Source organism: Phyllostomus hastatus, unplaced genomic scaffold (genome assembly GCF_019186645.2).
Source record: "Phyllostomus hastatus isolate PE091 unplaced genomic scaffold, TTU_PhHast_1.1 phas_scaffold_55, whole genome shotgun sequence".
NCBI classification, from domain to species: Eukaryota; Metazoa; Chordata; class Mammalia; order Chiroptera; family Phyllostomidae; genus Phyllostomus; species Phyllostomus hastatus.
The window spans coordinates 14,496,832-14,513,648 of NW_025334035.1; the positions used below are offsets into that span (position 1 = coordinate 14,496,832).

Consider the following 16,817-nt stretch of genomic DNA (forward strand, 5'->3'; position numbering starts at 1 on the left):
TCTACCTAGTGTGTAGAAACAAACACAAGGAGGCTGCCAAAATGAGGAGCAAAGAAACACGTCCCAAAATAAAAGAACAGAACAAAACTCCAGAAAAAGAAATAACAAAATGGAGACAAGCAATCTAATAGATGCAGAGTCCAAAATATTAAGTATATGGATGTTCAATGACCTTAGGGGAACAGTAGATGTACTTAGTGAGAACTCCAACAAAGACATAGGAAACATAAAACTGGAGATAGAAACATAAAAAAGAACCTGTCAGAAGTGAAAAACACAGTAACTGAAAAGAAGAATATGTTACAGGGCACCAAAAGTAGGTAGAGTAGATAAAGCAGAGAATCAAATCAGTGATTTGGAAGATAAGGAGGCAGAAAACACCCAATCAGAACAGCAGAAAGAAAAGAATCCAAATACTGAGCATACTGTAAGGAGCCTCTGGTACAACTTGAAGTGTGGCAACATTTGCATCATGGGAATACTAGAAGGAGGAGAGAGAGAACAAGGAATTGAGAGAACTTTAAAAAAATGACAGAAAACTTTCCTAACCCAGTGAAGGAGCTAGACATACAAGTCCAGGAAGCACAGAGAGTTCCAAACAAGGTGAACCCCAAAAGGCCCACACCAAGAAACATCATAATTAAAATGCCAACGGTTAAAGACAAAGATGGAATCTTAGAAGCAGCAAGAAAAAGTAGTTTTCTGCTTAAAAAGCAGTGTACCTACAAGGAAACTCCCATAAGACTGTCAGCTGACTTCTCAACAGAAACTCTGCAGGCCTGAAGGATTGGCATGAAGTGTTCAAAGGGCTGTAAAGCAAGGACCTACAACCAAGACCACTCTATCCAGGAAAACTACCACTTAGAATCAAAGGACAGACAGAGAGTTTCCCAGACAAAAAAAAGCTAATAAACAAGTTCACCACCACCAAACCAGTATTATAAGAAATGTTAAACGGTCTTCTTTAAGAAGAATGAAAGATCAATAATATGAATAATAAAATGGCAACAAATACCTATCTGTCAACAATTATTTAAATGCAAGTTGATTTAAATGTTCCAATCAAAAGACACACAATGGCTGAATGAATAACAAAACAAGACCCTTAAATAAGCTGTCTACAAGAGACTCAATTATGATAGAAAGACACACATCTGAAAGTAAGGATAGAAAAGATGTTTCATTGAAAAAGAAATATTAAAATAAAAGCTGTAGTAGCAATACTTATACCAGACAAAATAAACTTTAAAACAAAGGCTATGATAAGAGAAGACAACAAAGGACCCAGCAATTCTACTTCTGGGCATTTATGTAAAGAAGCCCAACACCCTAAATCAAAAAGACATGCATGCACCCATATATTCACTGCAGCATTATTTACAATAGCTAAGATATGGAAACAACCTAAATGTACATCATCAAATGAATGCATGAACAAGTGGTGCATATATACAATGAAATGTGACTCATCCATAAATATAATGAAATCTTACCATCTGCAACAGCATGGATGGACCTTGTGCTAACGGATGGAGGGTATTGTGCTAAATGAAGTCAGGCAGAGAAAGACAAATGCCCTATGATTTCACTTATATTTGGAATCCAAAATAAACAAACATACAAAAACCAAACAAAATAAATGAACAAACAGCCGAAACAAGGCTCAGAGATACAGACAATATTTTATGGTTGCCAGATGCGAACAGGTTTAGGGATGGGTGAGAAAAGAGAAGGGAGTAAGAAGTACAAATTGCTCATTATAGAATAGTCATGGGGATATAAACTACAATACAGGGAATATAGTCAATAATATTGTAATAAGTATATATGGTGTCAGATGGGTACTAGATTTAACAGGGTGATCACCCCATAAGTAATAATCACAGGGTTATATACCTAAAACTAATATAATATTGTATACATCAACTGTTATTAAAAATTAAAAAAAATATTTTAAAAAAAGACAACCAACTGACTGGGAGAACATATTTGCCAATGGTACATCAGATAAGGGGTTAATATCCATAATTTATAAAGAAATCAGACATCTCAACCACCCAAAGAAATAATTCATTTTAAAAATAGGCAGGGGACCTGAAGTAACACTTCTCCAAAGAGGACATACAGATGGTCAATAAACATGAAAAGATGCTCAATGTCACTAATCATAAGAGAAATGCAAATTAAAACCACAATGAGATATTACTTCAACCTGTCAGAATGGCTATAATCAATAAATCAAAAAACAAACAAGTGTTGTCAAGTATGGGGAGAAAAAGGAACCTTTGTGCACTGTTGGTGGGAATGCAGACTGGTGTAGCCACTGTGGAATACAGTATAAAGGGTCTTCAAAAAATTAAAATTGGGAGGATTGAACAATTAAAATAAAAATTTAAAAAATGTATATAAAAAAACTAAAATGGGAAGTTCTTTATAACCCAGTGATTCTACTTTTGGGTATTCATCTGCAGAAATCTAAAACACTAATTCATAAGAATATATGCACTGCTATGCTCACTGCAGTATTATTTACAACAGCCAAGATAATGGAAACAACCCAAGTGCCCATCAATAGATGAATGGATAAAAAAGCTGTGGTATGTATATACAACAGAGTATTAGTCAGTCATAAAAAAGAATGAAACCTTACTGGTTTCTGACAACATGGATGTAGAAGGAATTATGCTAAGTGAAATAAGTCAGAGAAAGAAAAATACCATACGATTTCACTTTTATGTGGAACCTGAAGAGCAGGAGTGCTGGCAGTACTTCTGTTCTGTTTATTGGCAATAAACACACAAAATTGAAACAGACTCATATATACAAGGAACAGACTGATGGTTGCCAGATGGGAAGGGGGTTGAGGGACTGGATAAAAAACGTGAAGGGATTAAGAAGCACAAATTGGTAGTTACAAAATAATAACAGGATATAAAGTACCGTGTAGGACATATAGTCAATAATAATGAAATTACTATGTACAGTACCTGGTGGCACTGGAAATATTGGAGAAACAATTTATAAAGTATAGGATTGCCTAACCACTATTCTGTTCACCTGAAATTAATACAAAATAATATTGAATGTAAACTATAATTGAAAAATGAAATAAAGAAGAATTTTCTTGGATCATGAAGCTTAAATTTCAAACAAAAGACAGCACAAAGATCAATCATTACTCTGAGCTGTAAATTCAGCTCAGGAAAAGTCCTCCATCTGTCCTGCCCTCTGGGTTAAACTGGCCACCATGCCCAGCTCCCACCTGAGATGGTGGCCGCAGTTTCCTCAGCCAGGAGACGGTCTTTCTCCTCCCGCAGTTTCTCCAGTTCCCGCTGGTGCTGCCTCTGGAGATCTTCAATCTTTTTCTGGTGTGTTTCCTCCATTGCTGCAAACCCACGTTCACATGTGGCCTGCAAGATACAAAGGGGACTTTATCCTTTGTTTCTTTGAGTCGGGTGTCCTGTTTAACAAGCCAGCAGCACTGCCTGCTCCAGACAACACACTCTCTGAAGGCGAGCACTGAGCCAGTGGGGTCACCAAATGGCTGTCTGGAGATGTTCACTGATGATACTGAGTATTTTATGTTATGAAAGCACTTACAAAAGGGTGCTTACATCTATAAATTGTCTTATTTGTGTGACCTGAATCCTGTTAAGAGTTGGCATTGTGAGTGCAAGAGGCTGCAGTGCAATCTAAACTAGCCCATCCTGGACCATGATAGAGTTACAGGAAGGACTGACAAGAGGTAGAGGAGAGTGTGCTGAGGCTGGCCATGTTTGGTTTGAGTTTACACAATGAGTAGCTCTCAGCACCAGTGCATTTCACAAATAAGTCATAATCATGACTCTGTCAGCTGGAGGGCTCCAAGGGGCCTGGCCCTGCCACTGTCTAGCTGGCTACCCTCATGTGGTCATTTAACCTCTCTGGTGTCCATGAGGGAATTACATTAGGCTATATGATCTTTTCTCTTCCACCCTGCGTCTTCCTTCTTTTTCTTTTGAAGGAGTACAAATTAACTAGTGACTGCACTGATTGTATTGAGACACAGAGCAGAAAAACTGTTCTCTAAACTTGTCTATGCCTCATTACAACCTGTGCTGGTTTTTTACCTGGAACTGCAGGGGAAGGACACAGGTATGGCCCTAAGAAGGGACTGAACCATCCCACAGCTACACTGGAAAGCCCAGGCCTGGCTTATCAGAGTTGCTCTTGTCAGTTGGGCAGGTGAGTGTCCCACACAGATGCAAAGAGGTGGTGTGTATAGCTGTTTTGTGCACGAAGTCACACTTTCTGTCTAAATTCTTTGCAAGATCTGTTTCTGAATAGCGACCAGGCCTTTCAGTGATTTTTTTTTTTAATGGAAGAAATGTGGCATGCTACATTACAAATGCAAGTATAGTGGGGACTTCCTCCTTCTGACCCTGTATTATTTGGTTGATCTTCTTACACATGGATTCAAGAAAAAAAATACCAAGAAATCAAATTACCATGCTTGGTTGTCTTTAAGCCCCCACAGTAATTGTGAGGCCTTTCTGAGGTTCTCTATTCAGTATTTTCAAACTCATGATCACAATCTGGATATCACTGCCACGGATTTGTTGTACTGGGCATATGGTTTTAACTGTTGTTCACTATTAACTGGGCACTACTTCTCCCAGAAGCTCTGCCTGGAAGCTGGTGGTCTCCTTTCACCACCCACACACTACAAGGTAGCTGGGGGAATCCTGGTGCTGTGTCTCCTGGCCCCTCACCTGCTCTCCACCCACCGTCATCTTTCCTGTGTGGTTTCGTTCACATATGGCTTCTTGGTTAACACACAGCTAGTAGATCTTATAAGTATTAGTTTGATTTGAGTGCTTTAAAATATTTAAATAACAGTCAAAATTTTTCCCACAGAAACTCTGAGGTACCTTTAAAGACTAGTTGCTTCCTTGGAGAGCATATGTGTTCAAAATAATTTCTCTGTAAACAAATTTTGATTTTTAAGCCAAAAATCCCTGGGATCAATAATTAAGTTCCTCAATGACTACTGTGCAGAATCATGAGGGAAGGCTTCAGCCTGTGGCTGTGGCAGAGGGGCTATCAGGCCCAAGGCTCAGGCTCCCCAACCCAGACAAAAAGCTGCACAAAGTAACAGCATTAGCCAGGTCCCCTCAAGAGCTCTGTCTGGTTCTAATTTCTGTGTGTTCAAGGGTGTTAATGAGAACATCATGGACCTATGTCACCACTGAGGGACACTGGGTCCTGGCACCATCTGTGGCCAGTATTCTCTTTCCTGATATCTTGCTAACTGGGGTGTGAGGCAACCACTTTGCCCAAAGCCTTATGTAAGCCCAGCTGACTGATGTGGGAGCTGAAACAGCCTCATTGTGCAGGAGGCTCTGGTGGAGCAGACAGTAAACAGTCCCTGTGGTGGGGAGCAGGCACTCAGGCCCTCGTGCACTCAAGATAAGTATGTGCCCAATCACTTGCCCATGCAGAAATGCTAGTATCTTGTGGGTAGGGAAAGCATTAGGATACAGTGTTTGTGCAAATCACTTTTAAAGGCCCACCTGAATGCTGTGCTGACATGCACTGACTATCACAGGGGCATCATTTGAGCACATTTGGAAAATAGCTGTTGAAGCTTTCTCTTAATTCACTAGTTTTCAAAAGGGTTTGACCAAGCACAAGAGCAGTGAAGACAGCCTCTTGGTCACCCAGGTGCTTGCTGGCAGCAACATGTGCTTGTCTTAGATGAGTGCGCTATGTCATCAGTAAAGAATATGCTGCCAACATAGAACACATGTCTAGTTTTCTTTCAGAGCTAAAGGCGTGAATTGCTGGGAAACAAAACCATATGCATCTTGCTGAACAGCAGAATTAGCACAATGTTTGGCAACAGCAGCAAAGCAGCCACCTGCAGTGGGGAGCTAACTCTGTGCTGCATGGGGGTCGTCTTACTGGGGGCCCGATTGGAGACTGAGGGCCTGAGATAGACCTGGGCGGTTTGTGGTGTACCTCCAAGAGATGGTGAGAAGCTCAAGAGGATGTCATCAGTGAGCTTAGGGGCAGCCACATGCACACACACAGGTGTCTCTTCATAAAGGGGAAGGGTAAGAAACTGAACCCCTTCACAGCCTGGAATGTCACCTTTGAGTGCCAGGACCTGGGTATTCTGCCTAATGAGGTAGAATGTGAAACAGGGTAGGGGTGTGGGGGACAGTGACAAGAAAAGTATGATTTCTCAAAGCTCCTAAGAAGGAATACCAATAGCTGAAAGTTGCTCCTAAATTCCTGATACAGAATGCCCATTAAACACCAGTTCCCCAGAGATTTGGGATGGGAAAGTGACTCAACAATATATTGCAAATATTCCTACCTTTGGGGAACCACAAACTCTGTTCTCTTAGGACAGTTAAGAAGACAGTCCTTCAAGACTGCCTCTGGACTGTCTATCCTGGGTACTTCTCCTTAAGTGTGGGTTTGCACCAGCCTGGAGTTGGGGTGGGAGAGGGTGAGGCTGTGAGGGGCTGAGGAGGAGAACAGGGGTTTCCCCTGCTGGGGGAACACAGAGCAGCTTCCAGAAGCAGGTGGAAGGGCTATGGAGAGACTACACTTCCTGTCTCACCAGTGATCCTGTTCTGCTAGTTCTTTCCTGGTAGGAGATACTGAACAGGATGCTAGACCCTAACCCAGGGCCTGCTCTGGGGCCACACCATGGTAAGTGAAGAGTCAAATACACAGAATGTTGACCACATTCTGTTTACACAGTAACTCAGGGCCAAGAACTATCTCCCAGCTCCACCCTGAGAGTCCAATGCACCAGACACTGCCCCCCAAAAGCAGGCAAGTGCCTGCCTCTTGACTGCTTTACAATTAAACGATGCTTCAAAACCTTAAGGTTCTCAAAGTCTTTCTGGTACTTCTCCCGCAGCGTGGCTGTGTTGCCCTCTAGGTCCTTGTGTTCCAGCTCCTCCCGCATGATGTCCATCTGTGCCTCCAGCTCCTGGATGCGCTCTCTCAGCCCTGTCATGGAATCAGTCTCCCCAGTGGCCACCTCCAGAGGCTCCTGGGACTGGTCGGCTGGCCAGATGGAGGCAGGCAGCTCCTGGGGGCTGCCAGCCAGGAGGGTTTCCGGGGGCCGCCCCTGGTAGTGGCAGAGTCTCTCCTGCAGGCACTGGAGGTTCTGGGAGTAGTGCACCTGCAAGGTCCTCAGCTCTTCCTCATGGATGGTCTGTAGCTCTTTGACCTTAAGCTGGAACTTGTCCTCCAGGGTCTGCATCTGCTCCACGTGGTGCCTCTCCAAGTCCTCCCTGTCTCTCACGGAGGCATCCAGCTGGCTGAGGACTCTGCTGTGCTCAGCCTGCAGTGTATTCTCTGCTCTGTTTAACTGCTCCACCACACACCTGATTTCCTCCTCGTACCTCCCTTGCAGGGCAAACATGTTCTCGCTGTGCTTGCTTTCCACTTCTTCCAGGTACTTCTGCTGATGGTCTAGCTGGGTGACCTGGGCCTTGAGCTCTGCATTTTCCCTTTGAACAACAGCAATCACTTCCAGGTACTCGCTCTTCTGCTTCTGGAGAAGTTCCTTGTATTCCTCCCTCAGGGCCCCTACAACCTGCTCATGCTCCTGACAGGAGGCCCCTGTGCTCTGCCAGGACTCCTTGTAGCACTGGAGCTCCTTTTCATACTCCAGCCGGATTTTGCAGGCTGCATAACATACCTGTGCCTGAATAATTGCATCTTTAACTAATAATGAAGAATATTGACCAAGGCCTCCCAAATACGTGTTATAGGAAAGATTTTGGGACACCTGAAGAAGCTTCTGACAATCTCTTACTGATTCCACAGTGGAGAAAGAAGTTAAAGAGGCAGATATATCTCTTAAGAGGCTGGCCTTATCTTTAAGCTGCAGGGCGAGTTCTTCCTGAATAGCAACAAGGGTCCCAGAGCTCTGATCAGACAAATGAAAGCGTTCCTGGGAGCTGGCTACATCTTGACGACTCAGTTCTTCTCCTAATGAGCTCAAGTCCCAGGACACCTGCACATCATCTGCAATGACTGCTGGAAGCGTGAGGGCTTCCGAGACCTGCTGCATCACTTTCTCAAATTCAGGGGTTTGGTAGGTTCCCAGGATTTCCCCCAGCATGTGCTTATGCTGCTGCAGGGCCGTCTGGGTCCCCCGGAGAGTCTCCTGGATGCTCTGCAGCCGACGGTGGAATGACTCCCTCAATGATTGCACAGCAAAGCTGAGCTCCGCCCTGACCCATGTAGCATCTGCCAGGGCAGGGACCAGGGCTTGTGGGATGCTCTGCTGCTCACCTCCTGATGCACTGGCTGCCTCTCCTCCCAGCATCCCCAGGTGCTTACTCAGGGACTCAACCTGGCTCCAGAATTCACCATCCACCAGCACCTTCTTAGCCCAGGTATCTGCTGTGGCCCCAAGACAGACTGCAGCACTTCCAGACTCTAGGGGCAACCTCCCTGACTGAGAAATCTCTTGGAGAACGCGCGAGATATCTGATGTTGTATTTTTTAAAGAGTCTGCTATTTGGTTTATCAGTGAGGCTTCCAAAGCTATTTGATCAGAAAGTAGCTTGAGCTGTTCCTGCTCAGTCAGTTCAGGCAGGTGAGGTGGCTGCTGCGAAGTCTCTTTCCCTTTCTCCAAGATGCTCCCTTCCTCTAGCTGAGCATGGGCCCCACTGTCTGCAGGGGCTGGCCAGTGACGTAGGGCCTGGATGGCGTGGACTAACACTCTCTCCATGCTGGCCAGGGGGCCCACTTCTGCCTCCTGTGCTTCCTCCTGGCCAGACCCTGGCAGAGATCGTAATTGTTCGCGGCAATTTTCTAGGCAAGCCAAGGCCTCAGTGTTTTTTACATGGAAATTGCCAAGCTCCCCGATGTGATTTTCAACTATCTTTGCCCTAGCCTGTTTTTCCTGCTCCAGCTGTGAGGCCAGCATGCCAACCTGGAGGAGGCTGGCACGGAGCTGCTCTCGGAGCCGTGCCTCGGTGCCGGCCCACTGGTGGTGCAGTGTGAGCAGGGCCTCCTGACTCTGGCCCTGCTGGCTCTCCAGCTTCACTGTCACATCTTTGAGCTTCTCTTCTGTGATGTAGAGCTTGGTCTCCAGGGAGTGTATTATGGAAAGGTAGGTGTCAGAATCACTGGCTGCAGGGAGAGAGCTCAGGGTGGCCTCTGATGACATGCTTTCCTCTGAGGGTGACCGGTCCTGACTAGTGTCAGAAGACGTGCTGCTGGTCCAGGTCTTCTCGGACCCATCAGGTTGAGTGTATTTCTGGCACTGGATTGTGGAGAACCGGATTCTTTGCCTTTTCACACTGGGTACCCCCTGCTCACATTTTGCTGTGTTCTTTGAGTGCCCCTCCTTGTCAGGCACTTCTGACTTTGGGGGCATCATGCTCACTTCTGTCCTAGGGCTGCTGTGCCCATGTTTCTCCCTAAGAGCAGTCCCTGGGTCGTCCTCCTCGAGTCTCAAGGGTGGAAAGCCTGAAGATGAGCCTGAGGCTCGGAGCTGTGGACCTGAAAGTGCAATGCCATCCTCTTCTGCTTCTTCCAGGGAGCTCTGCACCTCCTCGACTTCCTCTAATGATGCCTTCGTAAACTTCCTTAAAATCTCTTCCTTTGTCTGGAGCTTCATTTCTGTTTCCTCTAAGCTGCTCCCCAAGGCAACCATTTTAACCAAAGCCTCATTGAGGTCCTGATCTTTCTTTTCCAGAACTTTCTCATGCATTTCCTTGATGTGCTTCAGCTCTTCCTCCTTTTCTTTCAGCAGAGTGTGCATGCTCTGGAGCTGGCTGGCTACTCTCCTGTAGGAGTGTTCCAGGTTCTGGTAGTCTGCCTCTCTTCCCCTCAGCTTCTTCTGAAGCTCAGCAATGTCCCCATCAGACAGGGCAACGTGCTCCATAAGCTCCTGGAACTGCTGCTTGATCAGGTCCCGCTCGTCTCTGAGGCTTTGGACATGCTCAGCCAGCTTGTGGATGCTGGCCTCCTTCACCTGCAGCTGTTCCTCCAGCTGGTGCACAGCCTCGCTGCCCTCAAACCTGGCACTAAGCTTCTCCTTCTGGAGGAGCTCCATCTGTCGTTCGTGGTCCTGGAGCTGGTCCTCATAGGCACTGGCCTTGTCCTCCACCTGCCTCAGATTCTGCAGCAGCACCTGCTTCTCCTTCTCACAGCTCTCCAGCAGCAGCTCATAGTTCCTCTGCAGCTTCTCCTCCATCAGCCGCTGGGCCTGCTCACTGGCGCTGAGCTGCTGGCTGAGATCAGTGATGCGCTCCTGCAGCCTTTGCACCTCCTTCTGCCGGTCCCTCTGCAGTGCCTGTTGTGTTTCCAGGTCCCGCAGTGCCTGTGTCTTCTCCAGCAGCAGGGCCTCTGTGCTCTTGAGCTTCTGCTCGCTGGCCTGCAGTTGACCACTCAGTGTAGCCTTGCTGTGCTTCCACTCCTCCAAATGCTCATGGACCTTGTCCTTCTCCAGTTTCAGGTCATCCTTGAGCTTGGCCAGTGCCTGTTCCTTGATGGTGAGCTCAGCAGCAGCATTGCTGAGTCTCGCCTGAAGGCTGTGGATCTCAGCCTCGTGGTGTCGGACTGTATCCTTGGCCTCCCTGTAGCTGCGCTTTGGGGCCTGGGTCTGCTGGGTGGTTAGCCCCTGGCGCCGGCACTGGACCTCCAGCTCCCTTTGCAGATCTTGATTGACTCTGTGGAGCCTCTGCCAGGCACCAGGTTGGGAGGTGGCCACTTCAGTCTTAAAAAAACCGATTAAACACTAGTTAGAAACACTCGGGCTTTCCAGTTCTGAGTGTCACACCTCTGGCCAGGGTCAACCACAGAAAAGCTCCTTGGTGGGTTTGCTGATAATTATCCTCGGCACAATTTTTTTCATTTTAAAAAAATCCAACAAATCATCTTAATTATTTTGATAAGTGTTGCTTCCAGGTAAATAGAAAACATGAATAATAACATCAAAACAACTCTAATAGAATAGCTTCTAGGAGAAGTAACCAAACAAAAAGAATAATGGAATAAACAGGTAAGCAAAAACAAAGACTGAGAACAAGAGACAGGAAGGAAAGAAAGGGGAGTAGTGCATGGGCATCTGTTTGTTTTGCAAAACAAAAGGTACACAGCTCTAGACAATCAACCCTAGAAAAGCACAGGAGGCAGGGTGCAAGTGATGTCACTTCCTTCTAGGACAGGGAGAGAAGGAAGGGAAGCAACTGCTCAGGAATGTCAGCAAGGTGACATCTGAACATTTTCCTTTTGGAAGTGGAGCTTGTCCTCTACAGTAACAGGAAGAACTAATCTCTACCTATAAGAGGATAAAATGAGGGAAAAACAAAAACCATGGAATAAAATATGATAATAAACAAAACAAACCTTCATGGAACTCAAATAAGAAACTGTGAAGAAGCATGCAAAGAACAAAACACAAATGAAACAAAACTCCCCAAAAGGAAAGGCATGCAAACTAGACAGGACTAATAACAGGGAAAAAAAAAATAAGAACATGAACAAAAATGAGAACAGCCCAGCCTAAGAATTTGGCCTGCCTCAGTCTGCTGGGGAAGCCACAGATGTGACACTCAGTTATGTTATTAAGTTATACTCCACTGCAAGTCCAAACCATGCAAGCTCCTCCTCCCAGCACAGTTAGCACAGTACCCTTCCTGGGCAGACTCCTTCTGACCCTTAATCCCAAAAGTCCTTGCTCATTCTGACTTCTGATTATAAGCATTCCCAAAGTGTGAAGGGAGGTAAAAGCAACCTGCTATTAGACCTAGTGGGAAGGTGTTTAGAAGCCAGTTCTGCCCAGTGCCAACTGATAAGAGCTTGGGTGCAGGATCATGCAATCATCCAAGCTAGACACAGAGGTAGGTTCTGAGGTTAAGATGTGCAAAATCTGCTGCTAGTATCTTTACTACCTGATGTTAAGTGAATTTGGGTAGGATGGGGGCCCAACCAAGGTTTAAAAAGATGCTCCTCCGATCTGGAGGTTCTGCAAAAATGACCCAGAAAGCCCAGAGTGAGCTGTGTATGAATGATGCCCACCATCACCAGCTCCTGGAGCACAGAAATAACTGAACTGGGCACAGCAATAACTATGGCAGAAAGGGCTGGAGAGGAAGGTGCAGGGCACACAGGCGCCCAGGGCCACAGTCCAAGTTGGGGAAAAAAGAAATGGAAGAAAGAAAGAGAAAGCAACAAAAATGGCATGGATAGCAGCAGGAAGGCAGACTCTGCCTAGAGGGTTCTCAAGGTACCCAGGACAACTTGGATGGAGGCAGCCAAGGCATGATGATCTGGAAAATGTTGACGAAGCAACTATTTATAGACCTGGAGTCACCGAGAGCCAGAAGGGCCCTCAGGACAAGGTGTAAGTCTGGACAATCTAGGAGAAGCTACTGCTGTGGGTAGGGGACACCAGCTTATGCTGGTCAGTGGCAGAGCCTACACTTAAACCCAGAACCCTGACTTGACAGCTGAGTCCTCAGCTTTGGCGGAGTCCTGTTCTATCACCCCATTTTGCTTTTCTCCAGTACTCATTCGTCAGTTGTCTCTCCCCCGCAGCACGTCACTCCACAGGGCAGGAGTGTGTTATTTTCTACTCTAGAACTAGAATAGGGCCTAGAATGCTGCGGGACAGTCAGCCTGCACTGGCCCACCCTGTCCAGCTGACCTACTGCCTGGGGAGACACCCCCAATAGTGCTCAATGGTCTCTGTGAATCTGCTTGCTAAGCAGGACTGTGGCACAGAGATCTCTGGTGGTGGATACTCAGTTTGGGCCCTCAGCTTAGGACTCAGGCTGTGGCTCTCCTCATCTCCCCTTCTAGGCTGGCTCAGGGCTGGGTGGCCACATTTTCTCCCTCAAACTTCAGTCTAGGTAGAAAGAAGTCGGGCCATTGGGCTAGTGGTAATAGACTAGGTCTACCTGTAGGTATGGTATGGACACAGAAAAGGAAGGAGGACCCACTGCCACATCTACCACTAACTTAATCATAAGAAGGCACTTGGCTGGCTGTTACTCAATTTCTTCAATCTGTAAAATAGGCCTACTACTGTTTTTTTTTTTTTTAAATAAACAACTTAGAAGTGACTTGCAAATGTATGGTATTTATAATAAATATATATTGGGTTATTTTGAGAGGGAAAAGAAAAAAAAACCCCACCAAAATTATTTTATTAAAAAACAAAGGAAAAACCCTTAGATACAGAAGTTTCAGGCTCTGAAAGCCACAGTCCTGGGGCAGAGGAGCCAGAGGACGGCACTTGGGAGAAGTGGCCCCTGCTCAGGCAGGTTTTGCACATTCCTAGCCTGCCGGGGTCCTTTCCATGGAGGCCCTGAGTGCATCTCGAGCACCAAGGTGGCCCCTTAGCCCTACCTGCAGCACGTAGCCCTCCCGGGCACTCTGCTCCCGGCCCAGAGCCACTCTCAGTTGATCCTGCAGGAGCCGGTTTTGCTCCAAAAGGTCTGAGGCCTCCTTCTGGCTCTGCTCCAACTGTTGGCAGAAAGACATGCATTTTAAAGCACCATGATAGTAACAGACAGAAGCAGCAGTACAGTGCAGGCCCAGAGTGGCATTTCTGGCAGGAGCTGGGCTGAGCACAGAGTCCTCCCTGGCCTTCCAGAAGTCAGGGATAAGCTACTCTGCCCTGAAGTGCAGCATCTGGAACAGAAGGCTTCAACTGTAAGTATACAACGTATTTTTTGGACCATAAGATACACCTAGGTTTTAGAGGAAAATAGGGAAAAAATTTTGAAGCAAAAAATGTGGTTAAAATATTTAATAACATAAATATTTCACCAATGTAAATGTAAACAGAACTTAACAGCAGCATTAACAACCATTATTCCTCCCAAATTTGGGGGGAGTAGGGGATGCATCTTATAGTCTGAAAAATATGGTATATATCAATAACATAGCAGACTTGCGGACCTGTTACCCTGAATGCCCACAAAATTTTCACACCTGCTTAAGGTTCCAGTACTCAGACCCCACCAGAAACTGAGACTTTGTGCCTGTACCAGAAGGAAGTTCATGCAACTGGGTCCTTTCTGCATCCCCAGCATGGTCAGAAAGTCCAGTGCTGCCCCAGGCAAGCTTCTACTTTTATACAATGGATTCCATGTAAAAGTCTGCAAAGAGGATTCCTGAAGTATTACACAAGATGCGAAAAGTAAGCAAGCTACTTCACACTCTTCTTGCGTTCAATGGTTTTGAATTCATTCATTCTTCTATTCATCTCTTCCTCAAACATTCTCTAGGTGCCTACTGGGCCACTTGGGCCACTGTGCCTGCCCCGCCCTGCCCTGGAGGCTGCGGGAAGTGGGAGAGGTGGAGTACAGTAGATAGGGGGGCGCTGCCAGGATGTGCTGTGAGAGGTGCGGAGAACTGACTTTCAGACATTGCTTTAAATAAATGTATGGTTCAGCATGTGGTCTGCTGGCCAACAGGCCCATTTTTACAGCTGAGAACAGTGTGAGTCTGAACTTTTATTTACTTATTTGTTTTTATTACCTTGTTTTTATTATCTTATTTTATTTTATTATCTTATTTGTTTTTATTACTTGTTTTTATTATCTTATTTACAAACATAAAAAATGGAAATAAAATCAAAGTGTTCATGCTAGTGATAGCCTCATAAATCTAATTAACTAGGAAAAAAGAAGTTTTGTTTCTTTTTTAAAAAAAAGAAGAGAAGTAAAGGCAGACCAAAGTGACAAATCTTTAATTAGCTAATGTAAAAGAACACATCGGAACCATGAAACTGTTTCGGGGGTACTGCCAAGGGAGCTCTCTGGCCAGGAACTCCCTGCTCAGACTTATAAACCCACTGAAGTTCCCCAGATTTGGTTCCTACATGTTTTTATGAAGGAACATATTATGCTTTAAATGCAGGGGCTGGCTGCTCATCTCTGCATCCAGATGCCCTGAGAGGCCTGCTCCACAAAAAGCCTCCACAGTGCAGCCCATGCTGACTGAAGTGAGTTACATTCACCTGCTCACCCACCAAGGGCCTCTGTTTTATCTCTCAAATATCTAGAATCCTTCTGCTTCTTGCTGCCTGCCCTGCACCCCCTCATGTCTCATCGAAGGTCACCAGGGTGCTGAGTGAGCACTGGGGCTCTTCTCTGCCTCCAGCTTTGGCCTGCTCGACCCAGGGTTGCTTAGTGAGGATCAAAAATTAACTCTGCTCACGTTCCTCTTCAGCCTGAGTACACAAGGCCCCTACCTGGGCTCTGCAATCCTCTTCTCTGGCCACCCCTGACTCTTAATGGCAGTGCCCTCGTCACATGGCAAACTACTCTGTCCTTCTGGAAAGATCTGGTGCCTCCTCCCTGCTACCTGGCATGTGCTGGTACTTCCTGTACCTCTCACCAACTATACTGTACTCTTAAGAACCTGTCTGCCCATGTGTCTATCTTTCTGAATGGTTTGCCAGCCCCTGAGGGGAGGGAACACATCTCCCTCAGTGTTATGCAGCTGAACCACTCAGGCCACCACCAGGCACCATGGCTGCTCAGGAAAGGCTGCTATATGGAACCCACCCACCTGTCCACTTATGGCTGCCTCTAGTCATTACCTCCTTTTCCAGCAGAGAGGTCAGCTCATGACTGGAGAGCCTATCACTTCTGTCCTCACAGGACAGGTGCAGAGGAGCAATGGGCACCTGCTTTTCTTCCCGTAGAGGGGTGGTCTCCACCTGATGCCACCGCTGTTCGATCTCCACATGGACGTTCTGTGTCTTGGGGTTGGGGGGCACAGGCAGCCCTGGGCTCCGATCAACCTCCATCCGCAAGCCTGTATCATCAGTGGCTGGCCCATCTACAGTGTCAAGCATCCCGAAGCGCTTGCGGCGTTCTTCCCGCCTCCGAGCACGTTCCCGCTCCAGCTCTCCTGACTCTGCCTCAGGGAATGTGTCAGGGGTCACTGTGGCACTGGCCCTCTCTTGAGCCAGGGCCTGCTGCAAGGGGCGGAACTCAGCCCAATCAAAGGTCTTGGAGCGCCCCTCCCGTCTCCGCTCCCGAGCACGGCTCCTCTTCTGCTCAGGGTCTGGCTCTCTGGGCTCCATCTCTTGCTTCTCACTTGGCCTCAGGCAGGTCTCAAAGGAGGAGCTATTCCGGTTCTTCTCCTCCGGCAATGAACTGGGGGCAGGGGGCAAACAACTTATCAGGTATGACTCCAGGTGCTCACCCCAGCAGAGGGCCATAGCTCCCTTGGAGCAGGGCAAGAAGGGACACTCTGTCATCATTTCCTCAGCGGGAACCTAAACTGAGTTTGAGTGGAGATGGGAGAGAAAGAGCCACAGATAGCCTAGAGGTTTCTGGCAGGAAGATATTACAAGGGTCTCCTAACTGAGGAGATGCAGTAGGGGAGTGTCACAATAGTCCTATCAGTAGGACAATAAAGCACAGGGAGCCCCTACCCTGTTTAGAGCCAAGGTCGAGAGCCCTGACAGGCTGCACAAGGGACAGCCACTATCCAAACCCTTCATAAGGGAGGCTGACCCTGTGGCATGCACATACTTACTGGACAATGGTGACAGAAGGAATGGGACCAGCCGTGTCTCTTGAAAGGACCAAGGTTTTTAATAAGCAGGGAAGTAACACGGTCAGGTCTGTGTTTTAGGAAACCCTCTCTGGTGGCTGCTGTGGTAGAGGAATAAGAGTGACAGGCCTGAGATGACCTGTGAACAACTCAGATACATCGCCCAGATGGCACCAAGGAGCCCATCCCATGTAGTGGCCCACTTGACAGGTGGAGAGCATGACCCTCAAAGGTACTTCTGCTTGCCCAGCAGAAAAGTCCATGCCTTTTCC

General features: G+C 46.7%; 1 protein-coding gene across 5 annotated transcripts in view; it reads right to left on the reverse strand.

Annotated features, from left to right (window-relative positions):
* The window catches only part of LOC123809196 (myosin phosphatase Rho interacting protein), a 171,970-nt gene that overhangs the window by 38,310 nt on the left and 116,843 nt on the right, over positions 1-16,817 (reverse strand). For 3 of the 5 annotated variants that reach the window (XM_045824109.1, XM_045824107.1, XM_045824108.1), the window contains exons 14-17: positions 15,581-16,142; positions 13,378-13,494; positions 6,878-10,741; positions 3,263-3,410 (exon numbers count right to left, since the gene is read on the reverse strand). In XM_045824109.1, coding sequence (XP_045680065.1) covers positions 3,263-3,410; positions 6,878-10,741; positions 13,378-13,494; positions 15,581-16,142 — 4,691 coding nt within the window. The remainder of the gene's footprint in view (positions 1-3,262; positions 3,411-6,877; positions 10,742-13,377; positions 13,495-15,580; positions 16,143-16,817) is intronic. The other 2 variants (XM_045824110.1, XM_045824111.1) reach the window with 1 other exon arrangement.